General features: G+C 34.9%; 1 protein-coding gene across 3 annotated transcripts in view; it reads right to left on the reverse strand.

The window, feature by feature from the left end:
* LOC102847127 (15-hydroxyprostaglandin dehydrogenase [NAD(+)]-like) overlaps positions 1-20,014 on the reverse strand; it is a 40,725-nt gene that overhangs the window by 16,436 nt on the left and 4,275 nt on the right. For all 3 annotated transcript variants that reach the window (XM_006882217.1, XM_006882216.1, XM_006882218.1), the window contains exons 3-4: positions 10,991-11,097; positions 2,038-2,134 (exon numbers count right to left, since the gene is read on the reverse strand). In XM_006882217.1, the coding sequence (XP_006882279.1) occupies positions 2,038-2,134; positions 10,991-11,097 (204 nt within the window). The remainder of the gene's footprint in view (positions 1-2,037; positions 2,135-10,990; positions 11,098-20,014) is intronic.

The following is a 20,014-nucleotide window of genomic DNA, read 5'->3' on the forward strand; positions in this document are numbered from 1 at the left end:
CACAAAAAATCTATACAAAGAAAATCACAAAACACTATTGCAAGAAACAAGAAGTGATCTAGAGAAATGGAGGAATATACCATGCTTATGGATAGGAAGACTCAATATTGTGAAAATGACAGTTCTACCAAAGGCAATCCACAATAGGATAAAAAGAAACCCACAGAGTGGGAAAAATATTTAACAATGACCTACCTGATAAAGGACTCATCTAAAACTGATAGACTACACCAGCATCTCAACAAGAAAATGGTAAACAATTCAATTGCAAAATTGGCACAAGATGCGTATAGACACTCACCAAAAAAGAAAGTCAGATGGGTACTAACAAACACATGAAAAAAGTTCCAAATTCTCTTGCTTATCAGAGAGAAACAAATCAAAGCAACTATGAGGTATCATCTTACCCCAGTAACAATAGCAAAGTTCAACAAGGCAGCAAACAACAAATCCTCTCAAGGTTGTGGAGAGACCAGAACTACTATTAATTGCTAGTGGGAATTCAAAATAGTACAACCACTACAGAAGGAAGTCTGGCATTTTCTCAAAAAGTGACTATAGAGACTCAATTTTATGTAGCGTCCCACAACTAGGAAATATCGTAAGGAAATCAGAGCCACAACTCTAACAGATGTATGCACACTAATGGCTATTGCTGTATTATTCACAATAGTGAAGAATGGAAGTAGCCCAACTGTCCATCAACAAACATATGGATAGAAAAACTGGTACATTCGCATAATGGACTAATACCTAACATTGAAAAACAATGAACTTATAAAACACTACACAACATGTGTGAGCCTAGAAGACCGAGTGACCTATCTCAGTCACAAAAGGACGAATATTGCATAACACCATTGTTGTAAAATAGGCTTGACATGGGAATTGGTGTGGGGTTGTATAGGAAAACGGTGAATAGCTAATGAATATTGCATTGGAACAGATAAAGACTATCTGAAAGGAATGCATCAGTTGGAATTAAACGTATGACAAGGATCTGGAACAAGAGGTGCATTACAACGTGGACTGGGGAGGGAGGAAAATGTGCTGCAATGAATAAATGAAAACTCAACTTTTCTGTGAATTTAGTTAAAATCACACACAAAAAAGACTTTGTTAAAACAAGAAAGAAAAGAAAAATCATTGGAGTGGAAGTGAGGTTCTTTTATCTTCTGTTAGAGGGAAAGGAGGTCACTAGGGCCAGAGTAAACTTAGCAACACCATATTGAATGAAGACAGTAGAATTACTCTCAGCCTATTTTTCTAACTGACTGGATATATGAAAGATATCTTACCCCAAGAATCTTGCTCTTTGCTAATAAATTCATGAAGAATAAGCTTATACTATATTTAAGCTAATTTGGATGTATTTTATTACAGCAATTTAGTATAACCCAACAAATATGCATGTCATGTTTTAAAATTATACAATCTTAATAAAATTACATGGTAATTTAATTGTGTTTAACATCTTCATTTTGTTTGTACTTTTCACTTTGTCAAAGGTTTTTTTGCATTTATTATTAGTTAGGAGTATCAGAACAACCTCTGAAGAATAATGATACTGTAAAAATACAGGTAAACTTATTTTAATATTACTTTGGTAGCACAGGCCATAGTGATTTGTGCTGCTAACTCAGAGGGTACACCTCTCTGGCAGTTCAAACCCATCAGAAATTCTGTAAAGAAGGATAGGTAATCTCCTCTTATGAGAATTACAGTCTTAGAAAATCTGCTAGGGATTAGCTATGAGTCAGTCTGACTCCATGACAATAAGTGAGCAAGTAGGGAACAATAAAATAATTTTAAAACTCTAATTAAAAATAACGGAAATACATACATACTTCAAACTTGTGATATCATGCAATGTAAAATTCCACAGACCCATTAAAAAATAAAACCAAAAAAACCCCTTGACCAAGTTTCCATTTTAAATACAAGGAGCTAATAAATAACTATGAAGTACAGTGTGTTCTGTACAAATTACTGATTAAAAATGTTATCATAACAGCAATTATTATAATTGGTTTTTACCTGCTAAAGATGACATATTGATGATGATACCACCTTCACCCCCATTTTGCTTGCTCATGTAATCCAAGCCAAGATAGGTTCCACTGATAACAGAAACCTAATGCAGAAGCATAAATAGAAAAAATGTCAAGCAGCCATCATCTTTTATCATCTATTCACATGAAAGTCTTTGGTTTCATTACAGACATATAGAGAGTTTTCAGCAAGTACTAGAAATACATTCTTTAATAAAATAAATAATTGAGAAATGCCCTTTTTAAAATGTTAATCATATATCCTGAATTTTCTGTTTGAGAAATGGTTTGGAGCTTACTTCATTGCTGCTAACTTCCCTTATTATGCTTTCCTAAATGAACACATTGCTGTAAATAATCTATTGTCAAATAACTCAATCATCATCATGTAGAATCAATTTACCCCTCTCTTAGCATTTGGATCTCATCATGTCTGATCATGGACTAATGTAATATTGAATATTCTTGGGTTCCTATACTCTTTAAATTTCCTTGGAGTTTTTTACTCAAAAGCATATTTTGCCTTTACATCTATCTCTCTTCCTTGTAATACAGAGGACAGTGATCATCATAGTTGTAGTGTAAACACTTATTAATCAAACACAATCATAGAAATCACATTCAACTTTCAGCAACTGTTTTAGGAATGGTGATATGCTTCAACTCTGTTCAGGGAGATCTGAGCAGAAGCTGGGGGTGTAGGATGGGGATATGTGGTCATTTTTACTTGAAAACATATTTTTGGTCTTAAGAAACCAGAAAGAGATGGGTTTGGGTTTTATACTGCATCTTATGAAAGCAATAACTAAAACTAAAAAGTCATATTGTTAGTATGCAAAAGATGAGTCCAACATAAGGAGTGATGGGTGGGAGAGAGTCTGGGTCCTGATGATGTCAGTGAGCAACTGTATCAATTGCCCTTGAATTCCATAATATTTGAGGGCATACACACTCAAAAAATGCAAATCACTGCCTTGGAGTTGATGCTCATCAATAACATTCTTCTAGAAATCTTCCATCAGTTTCTGATATTTCTGACACTGTAAATCTCCCAGGGTGGAGACTGCCTAGCTTTCTCCCATGGAATGAACTAATCTTAAATTTATCATCCCAATATATTCTGCTCTATGTGACCAGGGTACCTTCTTATTTTCACTTTGAAAGCAAGTTTTGTGACTTGAAAACTTGTCTTAAGTAAAATCTGTCTTTCACTTATTTTTATTCATCACTGGTTACACTAATATTTTTCCTTTTTAAAAATTTGTTTTATTTTATCAATTTTAATGAATGTTTACAGACTTTTTGGATTTCCATTCATTCATTGTTGCTTTTTTCTCCCTGTTTACCCCTCCCCCCCACCCAGTTTGCACTTCTCCTTGAAAAGTAAAAGAAAACTTCTTTCATTGGTAGACAATCCCCACCTCCCCAGTACACTCCACTATGCAACCTTCATTCTGGACTCTTGTCATAACGATAATACCCAATCATATATTGCTTTTAAACAGTTCTTTCCCTCATCTGGTTCAATGCAATACTAACTTTTTCAAATAAAATTTTTATTTTATACGGGTATGCTAACACATTTAGTATATATGGTTCTTACATCAGATCTTTCCCATTTCCATCATCACCCCTCCCTTTATCCATCAAACTGTGCAACCTTATGATTACTCCCGTGCCCATCCTTACCCCTTTGTTCCTACCCTCCCCCTCCTTGGATCCTCACACATTTTACCAGTTATCTTCCTATTTCTACACTAATTGTCTTATAGAGTATTTGTCCTCAGTATTTATACTGAGTTCTCTCAGCATAATGCGCTCCAGCTTCTCCCAAGTAATTAATAATTTTTGAAATTGCTGCTTCTGACTGCTATGTAGTATTTCGTCATGTGAATGTACCACAATTTCTCAATCTATTCAATTGTGATTGGACATCTGGGCCGTTTCCATTTTCTTGAGATGGTAAATAACACTGCTATGAACATTGGTGTACAAATCTGTTTGTATGTCAGTTCTAATTTCATGGCTTAATCTGCTCTACTACTCATCTCCCGGAGAAGGTACACTTCCATTTTTATTCCAATATTTTAAAAATAACCACTACCAAAAACAACCTGGGAGATGAATATGATACCAGAAATCTTAAGACCTCCTGTCCCTTCCAACTCAGACTTTTCCTTCCAACTGAAAATGTCTTTTGACACTTTAGTATCTTCATTCTGTGTTTTTCTCTTCGTGCTTTAGAATACTATAGAGGAAATGAAACAATAGGGGATAAGTTGGAAACTGGCATGTGAGAATTTCTCTTTTAACTCAATAGCAGTACCTCTCTAGTGGTTTGAATCCACACTTTACAGAAGAAAAACGAGTCTCCTCTATGATCAGAAGCTTAATAGAAGGTCAGCTAGCTATGATTCAGGATCCAGCTCAATGGCAATGTGTAATATTTATCTTCTTTCATTTAAGGAAAAAAATACTTTTGGAGTTTTCTAAAATATTCAGGGACACTGCTCCTGTATAATCATAATTCTAAAACAAAAAAATAAATAGGAAATTCCTTTTCCTTAAGCCGTGTGTCAGTTTGATATCAAGTAGGCTTAGAAGTAATAAGTAAAATCTCTGCTCAAATCTTAAAAACAAAAAAAAAAAGAAACTTTCACAAAAACATTGTTTATATAAGAGGAAAAATGTTGGTGGCTAAAATTACTGAAGCCAGTGAGATTCTGTTAGTTTCTGCCCAAGCCTCTAGCATGCCTGAACAGAACTTCTGTTTACATATATTGGCGCTATGCTTTTATTCTCAGGTATTTACAGCTTTGCTGACACCCTGCTTTTGTCTTTTTAACATCTGTATGGTACAGCCAGGTAGGAAATTAGGAAACAGTTAAGCTGTGTTTTTAATTTTAAAAAACCCCAAAACTAAGATCTACTGCCAGGTCTTAATTGAAGAAGAACAAGGGATTATTCTTCTCATCCATTATCAGCTAAAGAACTAAAGGAAAGGCTTCTTGTCATGAATCTATAAGGTCAAATGGCTTAACTGTGAATATATAGTATTTTTTTCATCTCTCCTCCTTTATTGTAAAATACTTTCCTTTTCCCAGAATGTGTATCCAAGATATTGCTAAAAATAGACTATGTTTTTATTAAGATTTGATCTTTGTCCTTTAGCAATGTTTATATATCTTTATATACTGAATCATTATAATATCAGAAAGCAAAGTTCACATCCATTTTTTTTCTCCACTCCTCATTACGGTTAAACATGGGAGGAATTTAACAGAATCTAACTGACTTCAGGATCCCTGATGGCATAAAGTCTAACACGCCAGCTGCTCCATAGAAAAACAGTGGGCAGTCTCCTCCTGCAGAGATTACAGCCTCAGAAACATGAGGGTCATTATGGAGGGTCACTGTGAGTCAGAACCTACTCTTTGACAGTAATATTGGATTGTTTTTAAATTGTCATTATTTTGTGTCTATGTACCTTTAAATCAGATCTGACTGGTACAGGAGGAGATAACCCCTCCTTCTCCAGCAGAGTATCTGGTGGATTCAAACTGCATACCTCTGGGATTGTAGTGCAGCTTCTTGCTATTAGGCCACCGGAACTCCCTAGATATTGGATTTTTAAGTTTAAATGACTAGCAGTTTTAGCCATCTGCACATTCCCCTCTTAAATATAAACAATACAGAGGAAAAGAAGAAAGTGTAGGTTTTGGTATTTTGAAAAGCAAATGCAATTGACTCAGAAGTACTGTGCTGAGTTACTCAAATAAGTTATAGTTCATTTTAGCTTAACTGTACAGAGCTTTCTTTTCCTCTTTAACTAAGTGGGGAATCTCAGATCATAGAAATTGAATAATAGTTTATAAATTTTAGATTCAGGATTCAAATGTACATTTTGACTAATTGCCAATGCCTACCATTACCAGTGCAAATCTTTAGTGAAATAGTCGATTTCTAAGTAAAAATAATAAACAGTAGCTTTATTATTTGTTTCATTTTAATGTATTGCTGTAGTGTGTATGAATTATTTTGGTTTATTAACTTTGATAAATGTCGATAGTTATAGAAAGGCTTCAGGCCTTTTGTTCATAAAGTCACTATGATTTGGGTGTGATTTAAAGGCAATCAACAACAACCACCACCAAACTTCAACAAGTTAAAGAAAAAAAGGATACATTATAGTATGATCTTATCCATTCAAAGTTAATTCTACCTCTGCCCAATTGCTAGAAAGAATTTTAGCATTTTTGCAAAAACTTACTCACCCTTGACCATTCTTGGTGGATTTTTAACAGCTAAAAATAATGCTACTGACGTTGCTTCAGACTAAAGAGGAACCAGAGACTATCCTAACAGAAGACATTTTGGGAAGAGGTTTTTTTTGGTATCTCTTGTGTGGGAAGAGTAGTGAGATCAGATAAGTTTTCAAAGAATAAGGAAGGGAAACATTTTGGGGCTCATGTGAAACCAATAACTCGATCGAGAAAATGTTGTCCAAACAGAACAAGGGGATACTGCATGATTTAAAATCAGGAAAGGTATGTATTAGGGTTGTATCATTTCTTCACATCTATTCAATATCTATGCTGAGAAAATTCTTCAAGAATCAAAAGTATATGAAGAGGAGTGTAGCATCAGGATTAGATGGATATTTACCAATATCCTGTGCATGCAAATGACAAAACTTTGCTTGCTGAAAGTGAAGACAATTTGAAACATGTGCTCCGGAAGATCAAACACTATAACCTTCAATACAAATTAATCTCAAAATCAAGGGAAAGAGCCTCACTATTTGATGACTAGGCAACACCATGAAAAATGGAGAAAAGACGAAGTTGTCAACAGTTTCATTATATTTGAATCCATAATCAACCTCCATGGTAACAGAAGTCTAGAAATCAAAAGATGTGTTGTCTTGGGAAGATACGATGTTAAGTATCTCGCCAAAGTGCCAAAGAGCAACATTGTCAGTTCAAAGACTAAAATGTTCCTGATCCATATCCTAGTATTTTAAATTACTTTCTATGCATCTTAAAGTTGAATGATAAAAAAGATAACAGAAGAAGAATCTATACCTTTGAGTTGTGGTGTTGGGAAAATAGTACTGAAGATCCCATGAATTGTCAACAGAACTAACACAACTGTCTTGGAGGCTATGCAACCAGGGTACTTTCTTTAGAGTCAAGAATGATGAAACTTGGTCTCATATATTTTGATTATGTGGTCAGGAGAGACCAGTCTTTATTAAATGATATAATGACAGGAAATGTGGAGGGTCAGAATATGAGAGAAAGATTCTCAACAAGATAGACTGAGACAGTGACAATAAGAATCATTGCCTTTGAACTGTGGTATATGATATCTTATGAATGGTCAAAAGAAGAAATAGTTTGTTTTGGAGGAAGTATAACCAGAGTGCTTCTTAGAAGCAACCAGGGTGAAACTTCACCTTACATATTTTGAGCATGTTGTTGGGAGGGCCCATACTTTGGAAAAAGATATCATGCTGGTAAAGATGAAAGGGCCAGAGAAAGAAAAGAAGAGCCTCAACAAGGTGGACTGGCAGAGTCACTGTAACAATGGGCTCGAGACTTCAGAGATTTTGAGGATGGTGCAAGGTTCAGAGCCTTTGTTCACAGGGTAGCTATGAGTTGCAGTCAACTTGATAGACCTACTAAAACCAACAAACATAGTAAGACAGATAATGACCTCTGGTAATACTGATGTATTAGAAATTATACAAATAATATACAAAGCACAGACAAGAAAGCTCAAATACATAAAGTATCACATAGCTGCAATTGAGTGAGTTAAGAAATACTAATTGAATAGCTTTCCATAAGGATACAAAATAACAATTTTATGTATACAAGTTACTTGAAAGTGGTATTGCTATTGTTTTGAGTTTTTTCTCCAGAAGAGAGAGACACAGGGTTTTTAAGCACTTAAAAAAACCTCTATAATATGGGTATTGAGGTAGTTCAAAGCAACACACCTAAAATTGTATATAACCCAAAGATGCAAATTATATCCAGAGCAGGGTTTAAAAAGAAATGATTTTATAAACCACATACAAATATTTGCAGTACAGTTGCATAGATAATAAAGTTGAAAGGAAAATGATTGGGCAGACTCTAATCTCTCCTTGTAGCAAATGTAAGCAGGAAGAAAAGTAAGAAAATTGCAAGTTATATCTGGGTAACAAAGGTCATATACTGCTCACTTGAAGTAAAAAAAAACAAACCAAAAAACCAAAAACCCCTTCATTAGTCTCTGGAGTTCAAAGTAGTCCAAATCAGCATGGCCCAGAGAAAAACAAGCAGGTTAAATATCAACAGTTAAAGATCTAGGAGAATTAGTTGTAGAAGGAGGGGTCAGAAGAAAACATCCTTGTTCTTCCACTAAGCCATAAACGCTCCGTATATATCACTGATAGGACTGTTTAAAATAGCATTAGTTGCTAAAGAGAAAAAGCTGGGCTTTCCCACTAATTCTTTTTAACTAAGATAGTTTGAATTTGTAAAAAAGAAGAAAATTACATCAATTTTTGTGGATCTGACGAGAGCATAAGGCTCTAAAAACTTACTAAAAATTCTTGTTTGTACAAATTAGTTGTATATTCAACACTTAATGGGTTTTTTTTTCAGACAAAAGATATAATTAAGAATAGGTGTCATTAATTCAGGGATACCCAAACACGATTAAGAATAAAATGCACAGGTTGTTTTGTTATTTAGCCAACATAGGAAAATGAAATTCATTCAATGGATTTTAAGAATGGAATGAAAAAAGAAGAAAACATAACCCAAACCTTAGTAAAACTAACATATGGACAAATGTGGATAAAATAACTTAGTATGAGAGTAAGAAGAACTAGAAATGGCTTGAAGTCACAAATTACAAAGAGAACTTCTCAAATGTGAGTTTGAAAAATGAAATCATATGCTGTTAAGAGACTAAGAGAAATAGTTTTATTTTCAATAGAATGGAATAGAAAAGTATATCTTGGTAAGTATGAACCAAAAGAAAATTACAGCATAGTAATTTTATATCTGAAAATATGTTGTTGTTATTTTATTTACAGTCAAGTCAGAATCCACTTATAACTGACCCTGCAGCAAGTTTTCAGACGCAGTTAATTGAATAGGAAGAGACTGGCCATCTTTTCTCATGGAGCGACCGGTAGAGTAAAATTGAGTTCCCTTGAGTTGGCAATGCAACTCCTTATCACTGGGCCATTACAAATTCCTCTGAAAGCATAGAATGATCAAAAACTATACAAGCAGTAAATGGAGCTACAACTAAAAAAATTTTCCAAAGATCAAGAAATTCTATGGGACAGCATTTACACTCCATATATTATATAGACCTGCAGTCATTTGGGTCCATTGCAACTGCACTGCAGTGTTAGCCTAAAGTTGTCTTTTGTTAGCCATTACCTATGCCCTCTTGTCTCTAACCACCTTAACTGTACACACACACACACACACTCAACAGCTGAGAGACTAGGATAAGAGAGAGAGAGAGTGTTCCCCACCCTGGATGGCAAGACTTGAGGGAGACTGGAGCATAGACCCTGGTAAAAGTGATACCCTGGTGGCTAGACCCTGGTGATAGTTGTTGAGAGACTGTGGCACTGCTGTAAAGAAACTGTGGCAAGGTGTAACCAAAAGAGCCCTGAGATAAAGGCCAGAGTTAAAGGTGTTGCTGTGGTTGCAATTAAGGCAAAGCTGACTTATAACTGTTCTGAGGCAAACCTTACATGATGATTGAGGAAACTAAAAGCATCTTGAATTTGCGTTGCTGAACTGAACCCTGCTCTATCCTGAGACTCTACCAAGTTGTTATTACAGAAAATAAATTACTTATGAGTAATTCAAGTCAAGTATTTATTATTTAATATATTTAGCCCTATCTTTAAGATATTGTGTAGGTTATTGAAATAAGAAAATGATAACAAGTTCCCTTTTTTTTAAAGATATTTGCAATCATCTGTAAGGATACCATGGAGTGAGAGGCTCCTCCTTGGATGTTTCCACACCCACAATGTTGACTTGTACTTTCCACATGCTTGTTCTACATGATTACAAAGAATGACTTTGCAAAGGGCAAGGTAACCCCAGGCACAAACCAGTTCTAACATTTCATTTTGGCTAAGGTTTTAGATTTACTAAACCTGAATGTCTTCTGTGAAGTGTGCTTAGAAATGTAAAATCCAACAAACTTGTGATTTAATAGCTAAAAAAAAGAAAATGTTATTCTTTGATTCTACCTCTTTATAATGTAAGAGCTAACTAGTCATCAGATTTAATATTTAATATAATTAATAAATTTAATAAAATGACACATTCAAATGTAAAGATTTTAGAAATTACAGACACAGAAAATTTCAGGATACAAATTTTAATAAGAGTAAATTCCAATTATTTTGTTATTTTTTTAAGTATTCTTAGCCTTTGATAAGTAAATTTAATAAATAAAGTCATAATTTTATAAACTTTTTCCATACAAATCCAGATTAACAAGGCCATGTGGCCTATGAACCACACAGTTTGCCAATTTCTGAATTCAGCAGTTGTTTTTTCCCCATCACACTCCCGAGGTAACATTTTAAGACAGAATTGAATGTCTCCCTTTTTGTGAAAGAAATGCTTCACTTCCTTCTCCCCTTTCTTGAATTCTCTAAATTTTTTTCTCTACATAGAAGTTAGGCTTTCCAGTGGCACAGTGATTAAAGTGCTTAGCTGCTTACCAAAAAGTTTAGCAGTTTGAATTTCCAAATTACTCTATTATTGTAGTTTGTGATTTTGCTTCCAGGAATATGGGAGGGGGAAAACCAACAATAAAAACCCAACTCTTTTTTTTGTTTTTGTTATAAACATCACATTCTTAAATTTTTTTAGGTAAAATGTATAGTTAGCATAGCTTACCAGATTAATCTGCAGAGTTTTTTCCCAGTTTTTCTCATTATTTACTCCAGCATTATTGACCAAAATGTCCAATCTTCCAAAGTGATCTACAACTTTTCTAAAAGTATCTAAGTAATAAAAAGAGAGATGTTATGGATATCACCTTACTATACATATATATCTTACCATCATTGTGGAATGACTTTTATTTATTTTCCCACACAATTAAAACTGCATTCACAAGCTGTCACTTATTACCTTGCTTCTCCCCATGAAATCTGTCAAACAACACTATCACCAACATTACCAGTAAAGCTTCTCAGATGTTTTTGTCCTTTTAGTAAATAAGAGTCCAAACTCTACTTATGATTCAGTTGGTACTGATTATGGTTACTTGCATATGTGTTGTGTTGTTGTTGTGTAATGTCGAGTCGGATCTGACCCACAGCTGACTGACCCTCTGGTGGGTTTTCAGAAGCAATTACTCACAAAGGAGGAGTTGCCTGTTTTCTTTTTTTCTCACTACTTTTACTACTCTGAATAAAAATTTATTAAAAGTAAAAGTTATGCTCAACTCAGTAAGGTTGGCATGGAAGACATCTATCTGTTATATTATCTAGCCACTTATATAGTCATTGATAATGTTTCATAGCCAGTCCAACCTGTGTCTTCCCACCTCAGTGTCATGGAATAAATTGTTTCTTAAAAATGCTTTTTCTTTCTTTTTTAAATCATTTTTAATTAATTTTAATGAAAATTTACAGAGACTTTGGATAAAAATGCTTTTTTGTATACAGGCAGTTCCTGGGTTATACATGTTAGATTTATAAACAAATACTTGCCCTTTAATGCTATGCAAATTGGTCATTACTTGGAAACAACCGAAATAACCCCTGCTCAGAACAAATACTTCAAAATAACTACCTTTAACATCCAAGCAGATATGTGCACACCCATGTTTATCGCAGCTCTGTTCACAATAGCAAGGAGTTGGAAACAACCCAGGTGCCCATCAACAAACAAATGGATAGAGAAGCTGTGGAATACTACGCTGCGTTGAAAAACAACTAATTCAGTATTATTCAAAATGCGTGAGCCTGAAGGACATTATGCTGAGTGAAATATCTCAGTAACAAAAGGACAAATATTGCATGGTGCCACTGCTGTAAAATGGGACTAATATCAGGGTGGGGTTAAGACTGAGAAAAACTGGATAAATTGTGTATATTGCACTGAAACAGATGAGGGATTGAATAATTTAAAAGTGATGTATAATAGGGTATTATGGTTATCACAAGAGTCCACAATTAAGGCTGCATAGTGGAATGTACTTGGGGTGGTGGGAGGGGTGCGGGGGGATTGTGTACCAAGGAGGGAGTCTTTCTTTTGCTTTTGAAAGAGGGGAGTGAACTGGGGGGCGGGGTGAGAGGGCTGGGCGGGTAGAGAAGTGCAGCAATGAATGAATGGAAATCCAGATTCTCTGTAAATGTTAATTAAAATTATTTTTAAAAAAGCATAGCAAACATGTAGATTTTAAGTAGCAATCTGATAATTTTATTTATAATGATAAGTAATTTTTAATAAAAATATAAATGAAAAAATAAATACCTTTACTGGGTGCTGAGACAGCTTTAAAATCATTGAAAAAGTGCAAACTTTTGCTTGCCCTAATCCAACCCACCAAAGCCATCACCTTACCACCAATTTATTCTAACTCACTGATACCTATAGGACAGAGTAAGAAGCCTTCTATGGTTCATAGGCTGTAAATTATTGTGTGAGAAGACACATCTTTGTACTGTGGACTGGTTAATAGGTTTGAAGTGCTGATCTGTTGGTTATTAGCCAATATTTAACCCACTGTGTCATCAGGATACAGTTCCTCCTTCCACTAAAAAGCCCACTGCTTCCACAAAAGCTCACTGCTGTTAAATCAATACTGATTATCGCTGTAGGATTGAGTAGAACTCTCATAGGGTTTCCACAGCTGTAAATCATTACAGAAACAATGAAAATGGAAAAAAATTAATAATTTAAAAAACCCACACTGTATATATCTTTTCTAACTTACCTAAAATTCTATTGAAAGAAACACTTTTTAGAAACAGAACATATTCATTCATATCTGAGAGACTGCTAGTGCTACTATTCAATTCAACTTGAACCCCTGCCATCTAGTTGTAACCAACAGACTCTCTAGTGCATTTCAAGAGGCTGTACATTGAATAGGAGATTACCTTTTTTCCTCAGAGCTGCTAGTAGGTTTGAATCACTTGACTCTAGGGTTGTCACTGCAACATCTGTTTTGGTTATGTGCCATCAAGTCACCTGTGACTCATAGTGACCCTATGTGCAATAGCTCTGAACCCTGTCCTGAGCCAGTCTCACTGACTCTGACAAGCCAGTTACCATATCAATCCATTTTACCCACTATTATTATTTGAGACTATAGATAACAGTTATGCTTCTTCCTGTACAAAGTGTATTCTTAGATCTTCAGTTGAATATGTGATTTATTTTTTAAAAAATAGACCAACAGAAATTTAAAGTTTTAATGAGAAAAAAATCACAGAACTATTAATCACAAAACATATTATATGAATTAATAATTTCCCAAACATAATAGGACTATGAAGGGTGGCTGCCAAAAGCACTATGAAGACTCTAAAATATATACTAAAATGAAATTTTTATTTTATACTGCTTTGCTTACAAAGTTTGTAGTTTTTCAAACTGTATCTTTCCCATTCTTTTACCCATCCCTCCCTTCACCCATCAAATTATGTGACTCTGTGATTAACCACCCTTCACTTTTCACCCCTCCCATCCTCACACCTCTGCTCCCACCTTCTCCCCATTGGATCCTCATACATGGTCTACAATAATGGTCTTATGCATTATTTGACCTCATGAGACTGAGTTAGTTAACTTAGTAAAATGCTCTCCACTCCCTTACTAAATTAGATACTGTTTTACAAAAATCAAATATATACTTTCACTTATAGCTATTTAGAATTGACGCACTAGGAACAGCAATAATAAAAATGGCTTCACATTTACATAGAATTGTGCACACTGCTCTTCAAGATCTTAAATTTGTTCAGATAAAACTAAACACAATGCATACTCATTTTGTATGTAAACCAATATAAAATAAAAAATAATTTTTAGAATATTGTTTAGAGGCTCCACCCCCTTGCTGCCTGGAGGACTTTGTCTCAAGGCCTGGATTTCCCAACACCAACACCTGGAGGACGACCTGCTGTTGCCCCTTTGAACTGCACGAGAGACATCAGTATCACAAATGAACTCATTTCATTTCCTCTTCCCTCCCAAAGTGTGAGCCACCTTTAGCCCAAAGCATCTTGGACTTGCCTGGCTTCAGCAGTTGCCTAACAGAGGAGGTTGCTAATTCACAGGTCTTATCTCTCTAGAACTGAAGTAAGTCTTCCTTTGAGTTAAAAGTTCAAAGAAAAACTCAGGAAGGGTAGCTGCACCACCCTCCTCCAGAGCAGTGATTTCAGACCAAGAGGCTGTTATCACCTTAGGAATGAAAAACTCTACCACAGCAATGTCACATAAGAAGCAGACTATCTGACACCCTACACAAAGCAAGATGTCACTCCACAAAAGTGACACAATATCAATGGATTTCCTGAGACCAGAAAGGCTGATGGAACTTTCTAACACAGAATTTAAAACAACAATGATTGAATATTTTCAATGAGTGAAAGACAAATTTGAAGAATTAAAGGACACTGCAAGCAAAAAACAAGAGGGGCTTAAAAAATTCAAAACAATACAGATAAAACAAATGAAGCTTTAGAGGCTCTGTAAAAATAAGAAACCACTATTTAAAATATGAGGACCAATGTTTCAGATGCTTTCAACATGTTGGAGGGACACAGGAACAGACTTGAAGAGCTAGAACACAGAACTAGTGAAACAGAAGATAAAATGGTCAACACTGATCTTCTAGAACAAAAAGCAGAATCAAAAAGGAAGGAAAAATCAGAAAGCTCAAGAATAATGTGGGGCATCATCAAGAGGAATAGTATGCTCATAATCAGAATCCTAGAACAAGAAGTAAGTAAAGGCACTGAGAAAGTTGTGGAAGAATCACTAGAAGAAAACTTTCCAGATGTAATGAATAATGACCAAATATATATATACTCAAGAAGCTGAGTGAATACTATATAGAACAGACTCAAAAAGAAAAACACCAAGTCATATCCTAGTCAATTTTGCCATAAAAAAGATAAGGAGAGAATTCTGAAAGCACCTAATGAGAAACAAAGAGTAACCTATATGGGAGAGCAAATAAGATTAAGTGCCAATTTATCAACAGAAACCATATAAGCAAGAAGAAAATGGAATGATATATATAAAACACTCAAAAAACGTGAATGTCAACCTAGAATACTATACCCAGAAAAACTGTCCAACAAATATGAAGGAGAGATCAAGATATTCTCAGAAAAGCAGAACCTAAAGGAGTTGGTACAAATAAGACCAGCATTGCAGGAAAAACCGAGAGATGTCCTCTTTACAGCAGTGCCACAGAAAGTGGGATGGACCAAAATAACCAATAAGAACTCAACAAAATAATAGCAAAAAAACCCTTGGGTCTCAATAATCACACTGAATGTGAATGGTTTAAATGCACCACTGAAGAGATAAAGAGTAGAAGATTGGATAAAAAAATCAAAAACCAAAACCAAAAACAAAAGCCAACACATCAGCATGATGTCTACAAAAGACACATGTGAAAAGTAAAGATAAAAGAAAGACTAAACAGCAAAGGATAGGGGAAAATATACCAAACAAATGGCAACCAAAAAAAATCTCAGGAGTAGTGATATTAATCTCTGATAAAATAGATTTCAGTGCAAAAATCATCACAAAGGAAAAGAAAGGTCACTACATAATGCTTAAAGGGTCAATAGAACAAAAGGATATAAAAATAATAAATATCTATGCACCAAATGTTAGAGCTGCAAAATATACAAAGCAAACACTAACAAAAGTGAAAAAGGAAATAGACAACACCACTATCATAGTTGGAAACATCAGCACACCACTTTCAAGAAAAGACAGAACTACCAAAAAGAAACTCAACAGAGATGCTGAAGAATTAAACCACAAAATAAACCAACTCAATCTCATAAGTATATATATAGGTTAATGCACCCCAAAAATGCATAGTATACCTTCTTCTCCAACGTACATGGAACATTCCCCAGAAAAATGACATTTTAGGTCAAAAGGCAAGCATCAAAAATTAAAAAAACATAGAAATAATACTAAGCATCTTCTCAGGCCACAGTGCTACAAGATTAGAAATTAATAAAAAGAGGATAAAGGAGAAACACCCATCCATTTGGAAGCTGAATAACACTTTGCTTGAACAAGAATGAGGATAGAAGAAATTTAAAAAAAAGAAATTTAAAAAGCATCTTCAGACAAATGACAAATGAAAACACAACTTATCAAAACCCTCTGGGAAACAGCCAAAGCAGTAATCAGAGATCAATTTATAGGAATAAGCAAACACATGAAAAGGCAAGAAAAATGATAATTGACTCTCTAAATAAACATCTCCAAGAAACTGAAAAAGAACAGCAAGAAAACCTGACACCCTCTAAAAAAACCTGAAATTCTAAAAATTAGGTCAGAAATAAATGAAATAGAAAACAGAAAAACAATTGAAACCATCAACAAAATCAGGAGTTGGTCCTTTGAAAAGGTCAATAAAATCAACAAAACACTAGCAAAACTAATGAAGTAAAAGAAAGAATAAACACAATAATCTAAATAAGAGATGAAACAAGCAATGTCACAACAGAACCAATTAAAATTAAAATGTTACCAATGTAGTATTATTAAAAACTATTCTCAAACAGTGGTGTCTCTCTGGAGACTAAGGTGCGTCTGATACAGGCCATGGTCTTCGCAGTCACTTGTTATGCATCAGAGAGTTGGACAATGACCAAGGAGGTTAGAAGGAGAATTGATGCCTTTGAGCTGTGGTGCTGGAGAAGAGTATTGAGAATACCATGGACTGCTGGGAAAAGAAACAGATTTGACCTAGAGAGGGTTAAACCGGGTGGCTCCTTGGAGGCAAGGATTCTGAGGCTCCGTCAAACTTACTTTGGACATGTTGTGAGGAGAGACCAGTCCTTAGAGAGGGACATCATGCTTGGGAGGGTGGAGGGACAGCGCAGGAGAGGAAGGCCCTCTATGAGGTGGATTGATTCAGTGACTGGGATAATTGGGATGGGAGTGTCAGAGACAGTGCGATTGGCACAGGACAGAGCGGAGTTTAGGGCTGTTGTACATAGGGTCGCTATGAGTCGCAGGTGACTCGACGGCACATAACAACAACAACAACATTCTCAAACAAAAATGAAAACCTAGAGGAAATGGACAATTATTTAGAAAATCACAACCTACCTAAACTGATACAGACCGAAATCAAATACCCGAAGTGACCCATTGCAAAATAATAAATTGAAAAGGTAATAAAACACCTTCCAGCAAAAAAAAAACCAAACAAAACAAATCAAAAAGTGAATTTTTTCAAACATTCAGAGAAAAACTGTGACCAATTTTCCATAAAGTATATCAGAAAACAGTAAAAGATGGCATTCTCCCAGACTTATTTTATGAAGCAAACATATCCTTGATACCAAAGCCAAGTAAAGACACCACCAAAATAGAAAATTATAGGACAATATCTCTCATGAAATGATACAAAAATCCTGAATAAAATTCTGGCCAATAGAATCCAAAGATACATTAAAAAAAAAAATTACCATGACCAAGTGGGATTCGTAACAAGTATGCAAGGATGGTTCAAAATATGAAAAACAATTAGTGTAACTCATCATATTAACAAAACAAAGAATAAGAATCACATGATCCTATCAATTGATGCAGAAAAGGCCTTTGATACAATCCAACACTCTTTCCTGATTAAAACGCTCAACAAAATTAGGAATACAGGAGAATTTCCTCAGCACAGTAAAAAGTATATACACAAACCCAAGAGCCAACATTGTTCTCAATGAAGAGAGATGAAATTTATTCCTTTTGAGAATAGGTACTAGGCAAGGTTGCCCACTATCACCTCTTCTATTCAATATTGTATTGGAAGTCTTAGCAATAGCAGTAATACAAGAGAAGGAAATAAATTGTATCCAAATTGGCAAGGAGGAGGTAAAATTATCTTTATATGCAGATGATATGATAGTAAAATTAGTAAATCCTGAAGATTAAGCAAGAAAACTACTGAACATAGTTGACCAATTCAGAAAAGTGGCAGGATACACGCTCAGCACACAAAATCAATTGGATTTCTCTACAGTTACAATGAGAATACAGAACTGGAGCTAAGAAAAACAAAAGTCATCACAATAGCTAATCACAAGATTAAATAATTAGGGGTAAATCTACCTAGAAACACAAAGGACATATTCAAAGAAAATTACAAAATATATGTTACAAATTTTTAAAACATTTTTACAAAAAATCATAAAAAGACCTGGAGAAATACTTTTGGAGAGGAAGACTCAATATTTTGAAAATACAATTTTACCAAAGCCAGTCTACAAGTTCAATGCAATCATTTAGATTCCATTCTTCAACAAGATGGAAAAGACGATCTCCAGTTTCACTTGGAATGAAAAGAGATCCTGAATAAGCAAAGGACTGTTTTAAAAGAAAAAGAAGGTAGGAAGCATCTCACTTCCTGACTTAAAATCCTACTATACTGCCATGGTGGTCAAGATCGCATGGTACTGGTACAATCACAGACACATACATCAATGAAATAGAATTAAGAACCCAGAAATCAGCCCATGGTCAACTGATTTTTGACAAGGAGATGAAATCAATTAAGAGGAAAAATGGCATCCTTTTTAACAAATGGTGTTTGCAAAATTGAAAACCATCTGCAGAAAACTCAAATAAGACTCACACCTCACACCACAAACAAAAACCAACTCACAGTGGATCAAGGACCTAGGACTAAAACCAAGGACTATAAATTTCATTAGAGGAAAGCTCGGAAGAACCCTAGAAGCACTAATCCACAATTTGAAGTCTTCCAAGTATTCTGAAAAACCTACAACCAGGAGAGGATAAAATAGATGAATGAGACCTTCTAAGAATCAAATCTCTATGTACATCCATAAACTTCAATGGGTTAAAAAGGAAAGCCACAACCTTGGGGGAAGAAAATTGGTAATGATGTGTCTGAGAAGGTACTTATATTTAGAATTTATAGCATACTCAAATGCCACAACATGATAAAGGTAAACAACCCAATTACAAAATGGACACAGGTTACGAACAGACACTTCACCAAAGAAGACATTCAGATGGTGAATAAACACAAGAAGTAATGTTCAAAAGCCCTAGGCCTAGAGAGATGCAAATCAAAACAGTCATAAGATATCATCACCCCTGGAACCGCAGCAAAATTCACCAGAGCAGAAAAACTAGAACCCTTATTCACTGTTGGTGGGAGTGTAAAATGGTGCAACCACACTGGTTGGCAGTATGGCACTTTCTCAAAAAGTTGGAAGAGAAACCGTAACTGTCACCCAAGCAGATATATGCACACCTATGTTTATTGCTGCTTTGTTCATAATAGCAAAGAGATGGAAACAACCCAAATGCCCATCGACAAATTAATGGATAGAGAAGCTCTGCTATATTCACACAATGGAATAGTGTGCAGAACTGAAAACAAGGAACTCATGAAATCTTATACTAAATGGGTGACCATGGAGGACATTATGCTGAGTGAAATATCCCAGTCATAAAAGGCAAATATTGCATAATGTCACTGTTATAAAACAAGAATGACATCAGTGTTGGAGGAAATTAAGAAAAGAGGGGATAAATAATGTACACTATATTGAAACAGGTGAGGGAAAGAACTGCTTAAAAGGAATATATGATTAGGTATTACTTGCATGACAACAGTTCAGAATAAAAGCTGTGTAGTAAAGTGGACTGGGGGAGGGCATTGTACAACAA

Source organism: Elephantulus edwardii, unplaced genomic scaffold (genome assembly GCF_000299155.1).
Source record: "Elephantulus edwardii isolate Elephantulus edwardi_28Jun2011 unplaced genomic scaffold, EleEdw1.0 scaffold00018, whole genome shotgun sequence".
NCBI classification, from domain to species: domain Eukaryota; kingdom Metazoa; phylum Chordata; class Mammalia; order Macroscelidea; family Macroscelididae; genus Elephantulus; species Elephantulus edwardii.